Source organism: Panthera onca, chromosome X (genome assembly GCF_046562875.1).
Source record: "Panthera onca isolate mPanOnc1 chromosome X, mPanOnc1 haplotype 2, whole genome shotgun sequence".
Classification (NCBI taxonomy): Eukaryota; Metazoa; Chordata; class Mammalia; order Carnivora; family Felidae; genus Panthera; species Panthera onca.
In genome coordinates this window covers 97,050,488-97,065,646 of record NC_138357.1, presented here as the reverse complement: position 1 = coordinate 97,065,646, position 15,159 = coordinate 97,050,488, and the positions used below count along the sequence as shown (strand labels likewise).

The 15,159-nt window shown below is 36.2% G+C and overlaps 1 protein-coding gene across 3 annotated transcripts in view; it reads left to right on the top strand.

The window, feature by feature from the left end:
* Window positions 1-5,439, top strand: part of PRRG1 (proline rich and Gla domain 1) — a 316,191-nt gene extending 310,752 nt beyond the window's left edge. For all 3 annotated transcript variants that reach the window (XM_081794168.1, XM_081794169.1, XM_081794170.1), the window contains exon 4: window positions 1,319-5,439. In XM_081794168.1, the coding sequence (XP_081650294.1) occupies window positions 1,319-1,804 (486 nt within the window). In that variant the 3' untranslated portion in view covers window positions 1,805-5,439. The remainder of the gene's footprint in view (window positions 1-1,318) is intronic.
* The last annotated feature ends 9,720 nt before the right edge of the window (window positions 5,440-15,159 follow it).

Below are 15,159 nucleotides of genomic sequence, written 5' to 3'. Positions count from 1 at the left end.
TGCTATCATGGGACATCTGGCAATACAATCCCCAGTCTAGTCCAACTCTCTCTATTTGCCCATTTGGATAATGGCCTGGTTCCCTTCCTTGATGCCATATATTTACTATCAGTGACTTGTAGTACCTGAAAATAAATAGGATTGTGAGAAAAGCACTTACTGGTTAAGTTTAAACGTTGAAAAAATAGTCAATAGGATTAGGGGTAGTCTCCTTACAGGATAGATTAACCAGTGAATTTGAGGCGGAGATTTGATATACAAAAATTGTAATAACTACTATTTGTTTATATGTCTGGGACTTAGTTAGATATGTTATATATGTTATCTCATATGATGCTTAGATAGCCTGTAAAGTACAGGTTAGTATTATCCTGCTTTTCAGGTGAGGAATTAAAGATTTGAACTACTAGTCCTGGTGTCTTTCAGGAGTATAGTCTATGTTAGGAAATAACCTAACACAATTTCTTCACTAGCCTGAGCTTTCTACTAGGGACAATGTGTAATTACAACATTCAGTGAATATCTGTGTACTAAACTTTGGGGGTGGAGAGGGAGTTGAAGGTCTGGTGGAAGGAGACCTCAAACACAACCATGAGAAAACAAAGCATTCATCCGTAAAGTGTTTAACTACTGAAAGCCTATAATAGCCTAACATAGCACATACCATTAATGATGATGGGGTTTCACATCTCACTGATGAGAAACTTCATAATTGGGCATGGAAAATGTTATGTGACATTTTTAAGGGAAGATTATTTGGTTTAAGTGGGAAATGGGAAATCTCTCATGCTTTGTTTTTCCTTCTAAAATGTCATAGCTGGGGGTGCCTGGGTGGCTCAGTCAGTTAAGTGTTCGACTTCAGCCCAGGTCATGATCTCACGGTTTGTGAGTTCGAGCCCTACATTGGGATCTGTGCTGACAGCTCAGAGCCTGGAGCCTGCTTCGGATTCAGTGTCTTCCTGTCTATCTGCCCCTCTCCTGCTCCTGCTGTGTCTCTCAAAAATAAATAAATGCTAAAAAAAAAAAAAAAGAAAAGAAAAAAAAAAAGAAAAGGTCATAGCTGAAAACATAACTAACTCCCCAGGCTTGAAAAGATTCTTGGGTTCTGACTGACCATTTTACAGAGGATCCAGAATGAACACTGTAACTTGACTTATTTCTCATTTCTTGTCATGAAATATATAGGCTTTAGGTCCTTTGAACCAACAAATCTGGTTTTGGTTTTTGGGTCATTATGTTAATAGCATCCAGACATTGGTTCTTTTGATATTTCCCATCTTTTGATCATACTGATTTTTAATATGTCTTTTATTTTCAGAAGGAGTTTTGGAACACCTACACAAAAGCCCAACAAGGAGAGAGTAACCGAGGAAGTGACTGGTTTCAGTTTTACCTTACCTTTCCATTAATCTTTGGCCTCTTCATTATCCTTCTTGTCATTTTCCTAATTTGGAGATGCTTCCTCAGAAACAAAACTCGCAGACAGACAGTAACTGAAGGCCACATTCCTTTCCCTCAGCACCTTAATATTATCACTCCGCCTCCCCCACCAGATGAAGTGTTTGATAGCAGTGGATTGTCACCAGGCTTCCTGGAATATGTAGTTGGGCGCTCAGATTCTGTCTCCACTCGCCTATCCAACTGCGATCCTCCACCCACCTATGAGGAAGCCACTGGCCAGGTGACCCTCCGGAGGAGTGAAACAGAACCTCATTTAGACCCACCCCCAGAGTATGAGGACATCATCAATTCCAACTCAGCCAGTGCCATTGCCATGGTGCCTGTGGTCACCACCATCAAATGAAACTGTAACCTTTTTACTATAATCATTTTTAAAATACTAATGAAAGAACTTTCTAGCACTTTACCACTACATAAATGTGCATTGACTTATTGTATTGGACTCTGACAGCATACCACTTCACATTTTCTGATTTTATTTTCATTAGATTTGTTTCCGACTATAAAATCATTATCCATGCTCATTTTTGCTAATCAAAATATGTGAAGAGGGAAAAACATATTAGTGGAGGTCTTTATGTGATGTGATGAGGTACACATATGTGTGTATGTATTTCTATGCATACATATGCGTAGGCACATCAGCCCAGTATATGTGCAAGTGTCTTAAAAAGCCATTAACTTCTGTCTAAATCACCTATAAAGAGAACATTACTCACCAAAATAAGGGGGGGGTGGGGACAGCAACAACTTGTACCATAGCCAGCCACATGCTGTTGAATTTTGAAAATAAGATGAACTTAGTATGTTTTCTAATTCTGATTCTTACTGGCTTTGGTTAACCTCCTTTTTCTTCAGCTACCTTAAAAAATGCATGTAATCCACCTTGATTTTAGAAACATCTCAAAAGGAGAGAGGGAAGGCACAATAAATGATAATTTACTTATAGTATATAGCAAGAATACCATTGGTCATTAGTGGCATTTGGGTAGTTTGGAGGAATGATTTTGTTATTGTTGACTGCCTTCCCCTTAACTCCTAAAATTAAACACTGTTTGCTTAGTGTCTGAATAGCTCATGCTATTTGTATTAACATCTTGGTTAAATACAGAGAGGATCTCCTGGCAGCAGGATAGTTTCTAAAGTAGTTATATGTATTAATGACAGGGAAGAGATACAGATTTCTCATTTGCTCATTTGTGACCATAATTATTTTCTTTTTGCTGTTTCAGTGCCTTTTACTCTACTGTCTACTCCTTCTCTTACCACCACAGAATTTGTAAGAACCCAAGAATTTAGTAAAAATCTTGAAATTATCTTCTTAGTTTTTATATAGACTGAAGTCTTTGCTTCAAGATGATTAGGAGGCGTTTTCCATTAAATTAAGAACTATGATTTTTGTATTGCTCTCCAGTTGGAGGAAGATTGCAAAGTCTGTTGTGCCAGGTGCACATAGTTTCACATATTTTCATTGTTGCTATTTCATTTTGTATTTTCGTCAAATTTTTTAAAGTGCAGGATATTTACTTTGCTCTTGGAGTAAAGGGAACAGGCTGTGAATGAACTGCCAACAGAAACTGGCGCAGAAAGGAAAAGAGGGCTGTTCCATTAATATAGGCACTGATGGAAAATTCATTCTGTTGGTCAGGGAAATATCTCTGCCACTCCCAAGCCCCCTTAGTGTTGGATAAAATGGTTAATGAGGCAGAAGGAGTACAGGTTTTGTAAGTGTCAGTCATATCCTGCTGCCTCCATCTCCATCCCTACAGACCGCCCCCCTCCAGTCCTTCCCTGGAACCCAAGGAAGGAGGAATGCTGGGGGGAAACCCTGAACCAGGAGTCAGATGACCCAAATTCTAATCCTGTTCTCTAAAAAAGGTACTTGCCCTGGTACCGTGGGAAAGACCCATATCTACACCTCAGATTCTTGAACTCTGAAACGTATAATGTCATTTATCCTGCCCTTCTCCAGGGGCTTTAAAAGGATCTAATGAGATGGTGTGTATGAAAATAATTCTTTAGATGTGAAGAGCTGTCTGCGTGTAAGGTCATAGCATTGCTCTTATTGTGCTTAAGGGAGAATTTTCTCCCTGTTTCCCTAAAATTTATCAGAGGCTTCACATAGTGAGAAGTAGAGTAGACTGCTCCATAAATGGCTAACGTGTTCCTGATCCGAGTATCTTGCTGTTAAACTTCTGTCACTCTGGTCTATCCCAGTGCTGTGCCAATTTAAGAGACGACAGCCAGCTTATCACAAACAGGATTAAGAAGATATTGGAAAGGAAACTAAGATGTATGTGTTTAAGATGTATGTAGTTAATAGGTTTCATATCTTTCCTGAACTAAGAATTAATAAATCTTGACCCTCATCTCAGTAGAAATGACAATATTAATTTGAATTTGGCCATGAGCACATGGTAACTTTTGGCTTCTAGTTGTAGCTGAAAGTGGGAGTGTTTGATCCAGTGACGTGTGTGTGTGTGTGTGTGTGTGGCTATTTTGGCTCTTTTTTAAAGGAAAAGTAAGGTTCCTTTTTTATGGGCTTTTTTTTTTTTTTTTGATTATCAACATTAGGCCTTACATTAAACCAGCAGTTTTTAAAGTGTGGCTGGCCCATGAACCCCTGGGAGCCCTTGAGAGAATTTTAGGACATCTGTGAGATCAAAACTATTTTCATAATAATACACAGGCATTAGTTGTCTTTTCACTCTCTCAGAAAGAAGTTGAAAATGCAAAACAATGCCATTTCCCACAAATCTTTTTTTCTGTTTTAGGAAATATAGCTATTTTCTTAAAAATGTTATTTATGTTAGCATGTAATAGACTTTCATTTTTAAATAAATGCTTACAGTTTTTTTTTAGTTTTATTTTCTAATATGGCAAATATTGATGGATATAAACTCTATAAACAAAAGCTCTTTGGCATCCCGATCTCTAATAAATTTTAAAGAGTATAAAGGGGTCTGGAGACCCAAAGTTTTAGAATTACAGGGTCAAAGGAGCAGGATGTTCTATTACTATGTATATACTTGCAACTTTATCTTACATTTTAAAGTCTTGATATTGGATTTAATGCTGCCTCTTAATGATACCTGAATTGCAGTATAAGAATGGATATTGATTCTTGAAGCAGAAGCCAAACACTTAATCAGTTGATACAGCTTTTTGGCCTGTTGGTCCAAGACAACACACTACTCTGTAGTGATACTGATACTAGCCACAGATCTCTGGCAGCATTCGTGTGATAAAGACAGGATAACAAAATACCACTTTCTTCAAGAAACATTTCTTAGTTCGTTTTGCTTGATTTTGATTTGGGTTTTACATTTTTCAAAACCCTTTTGCTACCCCTTCTGGTTTTATAAACTGAGTTTCTTAACATTTGTTATAATTAAAGGGGCTTGTCTGGAATAATATTTTTTATGCTTTTGCCTTTCTTACACGATTGATATTACATTCACCTTTGGTCGTTTTTAATAAAGGTTTATTTTTGCAGATATATTTAGTACCTTTCTTAAGCAGTAATTAAGTTGAATCAACCAGTTTGCATTTAAATGAGAGAATGGGCTTCATAGTCTTCCAATGGAATGATTTCCAGGCCTCCATGATGCAGTGGTTGTGTATGGGATCCCAGAACTGGCACTTTCTGCCTTTCTGCTTGGAATGTCACAATGAATTATATGTGTTTAAAGTAAATTCAAGGATTTCTTTTTTTCTTATTGACCAGTACAAATACAAATGTTGTGTTTGATTCATTGTTAATGATGACTTCAAGATTGATGATGTGATACAATAACTGTGGAGGTAGCTTTAACTTGGTTCTGTGTAAATAGCATGTGTTTTATTATAATTCACATTTTTAAACACTTGGTTTACATTAAATTATGATATTTAACTATTTTTATGTTTATACTAGGTAAGGTTTTTCTTATGTTTCTGTGTTTTTGGTATGCTAAATAAAGCTATTTTTAAACCCAAGAGATTTGTTTTCTGCCATGTATTAATTCTGTTACAGTAAGGTGATAACATGCTGCATAAGCTTTTATTAATTGTGGTCTTTTTAACAAGGGAAGATTATTGTTTCTTTTTTCTTACATATTTATTTAAGAAATATTGTTCAGTAATCCTAAATTGGAGAATACCTCAGGGTATTCTCAGCAGAAGAAAAAACTCTGTACTAACTTTTGAATGATGTTGGCATGATGCAAAATGGGAACACTTGCTCCAGAGGGCCCTCCCTGCTGTAGTGTAGTGTGTCAAGTCTTGGGTATTGTGTTGTCTGCAGATACCAAGGAGCTGGGTTTTTTTTCCTCTTTAACAGCTTATATTTGACATTTGAGAATATGAGAAAGGAAAGCACAAGATGGAAACATTTGTGACCACAGGGCATCTTCCTAAGTGTAGTTACCTCAAAGACTAAAAAGGTGATGTGATAGGTCATTGACCAAGCAAATGTAAATATGACTTGATCTTTATGGTATAAAAATTAAAATGATTTACTTACCATCTATACCTACAATTTCTCCTTGAATGTAAGTCTGAGTATCCATTTTGTAAGTCTAAATCCCCAAAGAGTTGTCTAAAACATAACAGGGTACTTTTTAAAAACTATATAGCAATTTCTAAAAATTATATAACATACAGATTAATAATACATCATGAAACCCAACACCGAGATCAAGATACTTCTAGCACCCTAGAAGGCTCCGTCATACACCTCACCTTCAACATAACACTATTCTCACATCTATCATAAGAGATCAGGTTTTTAAATTTCATACTTGGCTGTGGCCATATGGACTTGGCTCTCTTCCTTTTTTAAATTCTTATTTCAGAAAACTTCAAGGTAGAAGTTCCAGAGCTGCTCTTCCATCCTTCTCCTTGAACCTACTCCTCTTCTAAACCTTTTCTACACACCTGAAGCTCTTTGAGGGCAAGAATTATGTTTAATCCCTTTAATTCTCTTCCTCCAAAACATCAAATACCTTAAAGTGAGGGCTTTTTTAATATCAGTTTTCTGTCTTCATGCTTGTGTTTCTGCTGTAGTTCTTATCACCTACCATTTCCTTAAACTTTGTATGATGACATTTTGTTCTCATTTTATCTATATATCTATATCCAATCTATATCTCTATATTTTTTTACTTCAAAATCTGTGATCTGGTCCCACAGGCCTATCTGATTTTATTTCCTTCCATAGCTCAGGTAATAGATATTTACAAAGTGCCTACTTTGTGTGAAACTAGGGTCATAAGAAAATAATGGTGCTTATAGATGTCATCCCTGGGATTTTGCAGCAGGCCAAGTCTGGGATAAATTTGTAATTTAATTTAGTGTAATCCTAATTCCACTCCAGCTCACAGAGATTCTTTTTCCACAAAGTCCCACTGTGTTTATAATCAATCATTTTTATCATGGTCCTGCATATTAGTCTATGTTGTTATTTTTATAAGTTTTTAGCAGTGGTAGCTAACTTTGAAAAAAATTCATAGAACCCTAATATGTTAAATTGATAACTCTCTCAAAAATAAATATTTAAAAAAGGGGGGGGCACCTGGGTGGCTCAGTCGGTTGAGCATCCCACTTTGGCTCAGGTCATGATCTCATGGTTTGTGGGGTTGAGCCCCACAACGGGCTCTGTGCTGACAGCTCAGAGACTTGAGCCTGCTTCAGATTCTGTATCTCCCTCTCTCTCTGCCCCTCCCCTGTGTGCTCTCTTTCTCGCTCACTCACTGTCTCAAAAATAAGCATTTAAATTGATAAGGCTGGTGGTTCACTACAGAAATAGGAAGCTTGGAACCTCACCTTCAAGTCAGTCCAAGTCACAGCAAACACTAGAACTTCATGAACATAATTAGACAACCACTGTAATATAACATCTATCAATGTCCGATTTCATACCTCCTCACACACAATTTACAGAATCTCCTCCACTAACAGACTGATTAGGGTTTAAAATGCTCTTTTTAGTCCAGTTCCTAACTCCTAAGCAAACTGCACTGACCACTAACATACACTGTCCACAAAAACTGAAGAGAGAGCCAAAGAATGTTAATAGCTCTGATTCTGTGTTTATGTCACTTCCAACATCACCGTATTTCTTGCTACATTTTCAATAAGTCCCTTTGCATTTGTGGTTAATGATTTGAATATATTCATAAATCCTATTTAAAAACAAACGCACTATATGCTAATTTGGATGTAAATTTTAAAAAATAAAACAAGTTATAAAAAAAATAAGTCAAAACAAGCATACAGTGATGTCAATGAAATAGCATGGAGTAGGGAATTCCAAACGCGTGTTCTTCCACAAAAGCAGCAAATAGGGGCACCTAGGTGGCTTAGTCGGTTGAGAGTGCAACTCTTGATTTCGGCTCAGGTCATGAGCTCACATTTTGTGAGTTTGAGCCCTGTATCAGGCTCTGTGCTAACAGTGCAAAACTTGCTTGGGATTTGCCCTCTCTGCCTCTCTCTCTCTCAAAATAAATAAATAAACAAATTTTTTTAATGCATCAAATAAACTGACAAAAATTCTGGGCATCAACTTCATCAGAACTCTAGAAACTAAGTATAATTTATAGCAACCAGGAAAGGAAAAAACCCTTAATTGTTTGGCCTTATCCCCTGCTTCCTTTCTCAGTGGCATCTTGGAAGACAATAGCCCACATTCTAAGTATATGTTCCTAGTACCAGAGGAAGTAAAATGGACCTTATTCTCAAAGAACTGAGGTTGATTGTTCAGCCCTGTATCTTGGCTTCCTGAAGTACCAGCTCAAAGGCTTGCCTTTATTTTGCCTAACCTAGAACTCTCCCAAATTGGAAGCAACCACCTGGGGGATATTTTTCAAAAACACTTAAAGGTAAATGCATTAGGTGCTACCACCTGGACAAGGGATAACATTTGGGGAAAATAACAGAAAACTGAAAACCTTGGGAAGAAAGGCTGGGGAATAAAGAGAATAAGCACTTTTAAAAACTTCCACATAGGAATCTAGATGGCTAAATGCATATAAAGAGCTCAGTGAATTCTCTAAAAAAAAAATCTGAGAGGCTCTAAACTCTCAACTTTGACCTCAGATTCTCCATAAGCAGAAAGTGAAAGTTAGGATAGAGTTATATGTCATCTGGCCAAAAGTTGAAGGTTTCCCCCAACACACAAAGAGAGCCCATGTGCTAAAAACAGGATACTTTTGGGGAGAGAGTTTAACAAACTCTCAGATCACTAGCTGACCACTATAATAACAGAAACAAGACTACAGTAACACATGTGACAAGGAATACAGACTTTACAAAATGAGTTAAAAAACATCACTAAACCAACGAACAACTAGAACAAATGGCAAAACAAACCCTGAAGACAGAGGAAAATCAGATTTCCAGAGTTGCCCTTCTATAATACTAATTCATTAGTCCCATTACTGCTGAGAATACTACCCAGCCCTGAACATCTAGGACGCTGACCAGAGAACCTAGGAAACCACAGAGCCCATCCTATAGCCTTGCTTAGGAAGGAAACCAAGACAGTCCCAACTATTCTAAGCCCATGGCATCCATTCCTACATGCCAACCTCAGAGCTTGGGCAGTGGCATCACCCAAAAACAGAACCCAATAGCAAGCTTCACCTACCCAAGGATGTTACCAGCAGACATGGGTTTCTGGACATGTCCAGAAACCCAAACTAAGCTGACTAGTGAAGAATGATCTCTGTCAAACTGAACCTGTCAAGTCTGGAAAAGGAGAACATTTACTCAAATGCACAGACACCAACTTAAGGAATCAAGGATAAAAGTAAGGTAAATGGGACACCACCAAAAGAAATTAATAAATCCCCAACAAATGACTAAAGAAACGAAGATCTATGAACTGTCAAAGAATTCAGAATAATCTTTTTAAAGTTTAGTGAACTAAAAGTACACATAGACAATTCAGTGAAATAAAACAATGCATGATAACAGAAGTTCAAAGAAATAGGAACTATCAAAAACAAACCCTACATCTAAAAAATATAATAAGTGAAACTGATTATTCAATAAAGAGCTTCAAAAGCAGGCTCAACCAAGAAGAGCAAATGACCTAGAAGACTTGAAATTATCAACTTATTAGAAGAAAAGTAAAGAATAAAGAAAGTCTAGGGGACTTATGGAACACAATCAAAAGAAACAGTATCTGTATTATGGGGATTCAAGAAAAAGAAGAGAAAGGAATAGACAAGATATTTAAAGCAATAGTGGTTACAATCTTCCCAAACCTGGAGACAGAAATGGACATCCAGATCCACGAAGCCCAAAATATCCTTGAATAGGTTCAACATGAATGGAGCCACACCAAGACAGATTATAATTAAATTGTCAAAAGTCAAAGAATTTCTAAAGCAGCCAAAGAGAGAAGTCACATACAAGGGAATCCTGTATAAGACAATGGGTGAATTTCTCAAAAGAAACATTTTAGGCCATGGAAAATGAGATATTCAAAATATGTGAAGAAAAAAACCTTTCAACCAAGTTATCCCAGCAAGGTTATCCTTCAGAAATGGAGAGAGAGAGACTTTCTCAAACAAAAGCTGAGAGAGTTAATCAACATTAGATCTGCCTTACAAGAAATGCTAAAGAAAATTGTTTGAGTAGAAATAAAAGGATGGTAATAAACATCATAAAAACATAAGATGGTAGTGTAAAACTTACTGCTTATGATAAATATACAATCAATGGCACTTAAAACTCTAGTATAGGTCCAAGATGGCAACATAGGGAGACCCTGAACTCCCCTCCTCCACAGAAAACACCAAATTCTACCCATTAACAGAATAATTCCTCCTGAAGAAAAACTGAGGACTGAACAGCTTCTCAACAACCAAAGAAAGAGAGAACAGCAAGAGAGATGGAGACACAGTAACAAAGGGAACCCCACCCCCAACACTGCAAATAGCAATGGGTATAGTACTGAAGGACTAGGAACAATTTCCTATGTCCTTGGGCATAGAAAAAAAGCTAAAGTTTAGAAGAGCAACTAGCATATAAAAGGGACAACACCAGAAATCCGCAAAGAGGCAGAAGAACTGTAGGAACACTAGGTCAAAGGGACTGGAGAACAATAGGTTTACATTCCTACTCCACCTTAAAAGCATGGACTGAAGCAGGGTCTTGACGCCATAACAAGTGGATCCAGTCATCACAGTAAGCTTGCAACCTCCGCACACTCAGTGTCTGCAAGCCCACACCCACCACTTGTGGTGCTGGAGCACAGAAAATAAGCCATATTTTAAACGTGTCTTGTTTTATTTTTGTTCTATTTGGGTTCCTTTTCCCTCTTTTTTTCCCTTATATTTTTGTCTTTATTATTTTGTCTTTTTTTTTAACATGTTTTTTTCTCTGATGTTGTTGTACTTGTTATTATTTTCTTCCTTCTATAAAAAGCCATGATCTAAAAGAGTAACTAGCATATACAGCCACAGCTCCAGCCAGCCAGCAAAAGTCACTAAGCATACACAGTCTACATAGGGAAAACCATACACAAGACCACCCCTCCAAATTTAGAAGTAGCTGTGCCATCTCATCCATAGAAACAAAGTCAAGGAAAATGGGGAGACAGAGGAATATATTCAAAAAGGGAAAAAAAAGAAAAATCTTAGGAAAAAACTAAATGAAACAGAGATAAGCAATATGCCTGATAAAGAGTTTAAAGTAATAAAGATACTCACCAAGCCGGAGAGGAGTTCAAGAACTCAGTGAGACCTTTAATAAAGAGGAAGTAAATATTAGAATGAACCAGAGTTGAAGAATACAATAACTGAAATAAAAAACATACTAGAAGGAATTAACAGTTGATTAGAGGATGCAGAAGAATGTATCCATGATCTGGAAGACAGGGCAATAGAAAGCACAGAAGCTGAACAGCTAAAAGAGGAAAGAACTTTTTTTTTTTTTTAATGAGGATAGATTAAGAGGTCTCTTGGACAACATCAAGTGAACATTCACATTATAGGAGTTGCAGAAGAAAAAAAGAAAAAGGTGTAGAAAACTTATTTGAAGAAATAATAACTAAAAATCTCCCTACCCTGAGTAAGGAAATAGAATCTAGGTCCAAGAATCACAGAGTTCCAAACAAGATGAACCCAAGTAGGCCCACACCATGGCACATAATAAAATGTCAAAGATTAAAAAGAGAGGATCTTAAAAACAGCAGGAGAGAAACAAAAAGTTACCTACAAGGGAAAACCTATAAGGCCAACAGATGATATTTTAGGAGAAACTTTGCAGGCCAGAAGGGAATGGCAGGATATATTCAAAGTGCTGAAAGGAAAAAAAAAATCCATGACCAACAATACTCTACCCGGCAATGTTATCATTCATATTTGAAGGAGACATAGAGAGTTGTGAGGCAAACAAAAGATAAATAGGTTTATCATCACTAAATAAGCCTTACAAGAAATGCCAAAGACACTCTTTATGTGGAAAAGAAACGGCCACATTAGATATAAGAAAATTCTGAATACAAATACATAAAATATGACAGAATTTAATAAAACATGGAGCAGAAAGAAAGGAAGAGAAGGCAAAGAAGAAAAAGAAGTATGTTTTCTTCTTTCTCTGTTTTTTTGTTGTTTTGTTTCTTGGGATTTTTTTTAGAGTGTGTTTGAACTTAAATGACCACCAAATAAATACAAACAGCTACTTACTTAGAATATATATGAATCTCATGATAACCACAAACCCAAAACCTACGAAAGATAAACAAAAAACAGAAAGAAAACAAATCATAACACTATAGAAATTCACTGATTACAAAGAAAGAGCATGAAAAGAAGAAAGGGAGAACTAAAAAAACAAAAAACGAAAACAAGAAAACAAATTTTAAAAAGGCAATAAGTACATACTTATCGATAATTACCTTAAATGTAAATGGCTTAAATGCTCCAATCAAAAGATACAAAGTGGCAGAATGGGTAAAAAAAGAAACAACAAGACCTATCTGTATTCTGCCTAAAAGAGCATACCTAAAGACACATACAGACTGAAAGTAAAGGGACAGAAAAACATTTATCATACAAATGGAAGTGAGAAAAAAAAGCTGGGTAGCAATACTTATATAAGACAGAATAAACTTTAAAACAGATGGTAATAAGAGACAAGGGGGGGATTACATAATGATAAAGGAATCAATCCAATAACAGGATATAACAATTGTAAATATCTATGCACTCAACACCGGAACACCTAAATACATAAAGCAAATATTAGTTGATATAAAGAGAGAAATTGATGGTAATAATAGTAGGGGACTTTAACACTCCACTTATATCAATGGATGTAAGAACACATTGGACCAGATGGACATGAACAGATACATAAAGAACTTTCCTTCCAAAAACAACAGAATGCACATGGAACATTCTCCACAACAGATCATATATTAGGCCATAAAGCAAGCCTCAATAAATGTAGGAATACTGAAATCACACCATATATCTTTGCTGATCACAATGGTGTGAAACTAGAAGTAAATTGGAAGAAAAAAACTTTAAAAATCTCAAATATGTGGAGGCAAACATGATACTAAACAACTAGTGAGTCAACAAAGCAATCAAAGGAAAAATAAAAAATACATGGAGACAAATGAAAATTAATAGTCCAAAATCTTTGGAACACAGTGAAAGCAGTTATAAGAATGCAGTATATAGTGAAAAAAAAAAAACAAAGCCCAAGGTGGGTAGAAGGAAAGAAATAATAAAGATCAGAGCAGTAATAAATAACAGACTAAAACAACAATATAAAAAAAAAAAATCAATGAAACCAAGAGCTGGTTCTTGGAAAAGGAAAACAGAATTGACACTCCTGACCAGACTCATCAAGAGAAAAAGATAAAGAACCCAAATGAATAAAATAAGAAATGAGAGGAAAAGTAACAACTGACACCACAGAAATTTATAAGAGAATACTGCAAAATATTATAGGCCAACAAACTGGACAATCTAAAAGAAATGGATAAGTTCCTAGAAACATACAATATTCCAAACCTGAACCAGGAAGAAATAGAAAATCTCACAAACTGATTACAAGTTACAACATTGAATTGGTAATAAAAAACTACCAAAAATAAAAGCCCAGGACAAGATGGATTCACAGGTGAATTCTAAAAGACACTTAAAGAAGAGTTAAAATCAATTCTCTTCAAACTATTCCAAAAAGTAGAAGTATCAGGAAATCTTCCAAATTCTTTTTATGATGCCAGCATGATCCTGATACCAAAACCAAAGACACCACACACACACACACACACACACACACACACACACACACACACACAGCAAGCAAAGCAAAGAAAAAGGAAAAGAAAAAAGAAAACTACAGGCCAATATCTCTGATGAACATAAATTGAAGAATCTTCAACAACATAGTGGCAAACCACATTCAACAATACATTTAAAAAGACTCCTCACCATGATCAGCTGGGGTTTATTCTAGGGATGCAAGGATGGTTCAACATTCAGAAACCAATGTCATATACCACATCAACAAAACAAAGGATAAAACCACATGATCATCTCAACAGATGCAGGAAAAGCATTTGACAAAGTATAGCATCCATTCATGATAAAAATTCTCAAAAAAGTGCGTTTAGAGGAAACATACCTCAACATAATAAAGGCCATATATGGAAAAACCCACACCTAATATAATACTCGATAGTGAAAAACAGGTAATTTTCCCTTTAAGGTCATGAATAGTATCCAGTCTTGCCATTGTTACTCTATATATTAGTGGAGGTCCTAGCCACAGCAATCAGATGAGAAAAATAAGAGCATCTATATAGATAAAGAAAAAGTTAACTGTCACTCTTCACAGACATAATAATATACATAGAAATCCTAAAGACTCCACCAGAAACTAGTAGAAGTAATGAATTTGGTAAAGTGGTAGGATTCAAAATTAATACACACAAATCAGTACCATTTCTATATACTAGTAATAAATAACATAAAGAGAAATTTTAAAAACAACACAATTTACAGATGCACCAAAAAGAATACCTAGGAACAAACAACCAAAAAGGTGAAAGACTTGTATTCCAAAAACTATAAAATGCTGATGAGAGAAATTGAAAATGACTCAAACAAAGGGAAAGAAATCCCATGCTCATGGATCCAACAAATTAATACTGTTAAAATGTCCATATTATCCAAAGCAATCTACAAATTCAATGCAATCCCTGTCAAAATACAACAGCATTTTTTTTTTTCAACGTTTTTTATTTATTTTTGGGACAGAGAGAGACAGAGCATGAACGGGGGAGGGTCAGAGAGAGAGGGAGACACAGAATCGGAAACAGGCTCCAGGCTCCGAGCCATCAGCCCAGAGCCTGACGCGGGGCTCGAACTCACGGACCGCGAGATCGTGACCTGGGTGAAGTCGGACGCTTAACCAACTGCGCCACCCAGGCGCCCCAGCATTTTTAACTAAACTAGAATAATACTAAAATCTGTATGAAACTACAAAAGACCCCAAATAGCCAAAGCAATCTGAAAAAGAAGAACAAAGCTGTTGGTATTACAATCCCAGATTCCATACTTCAAGTTATATTACAAAGCTGTACTAATCACAACAGTATGGTACTGGCACAAAAACAGACACATAGATCAATGGAACAGTAATAGAGACCACAGAAATAAACCCACAATTATATGGCCAATTGATCTATGA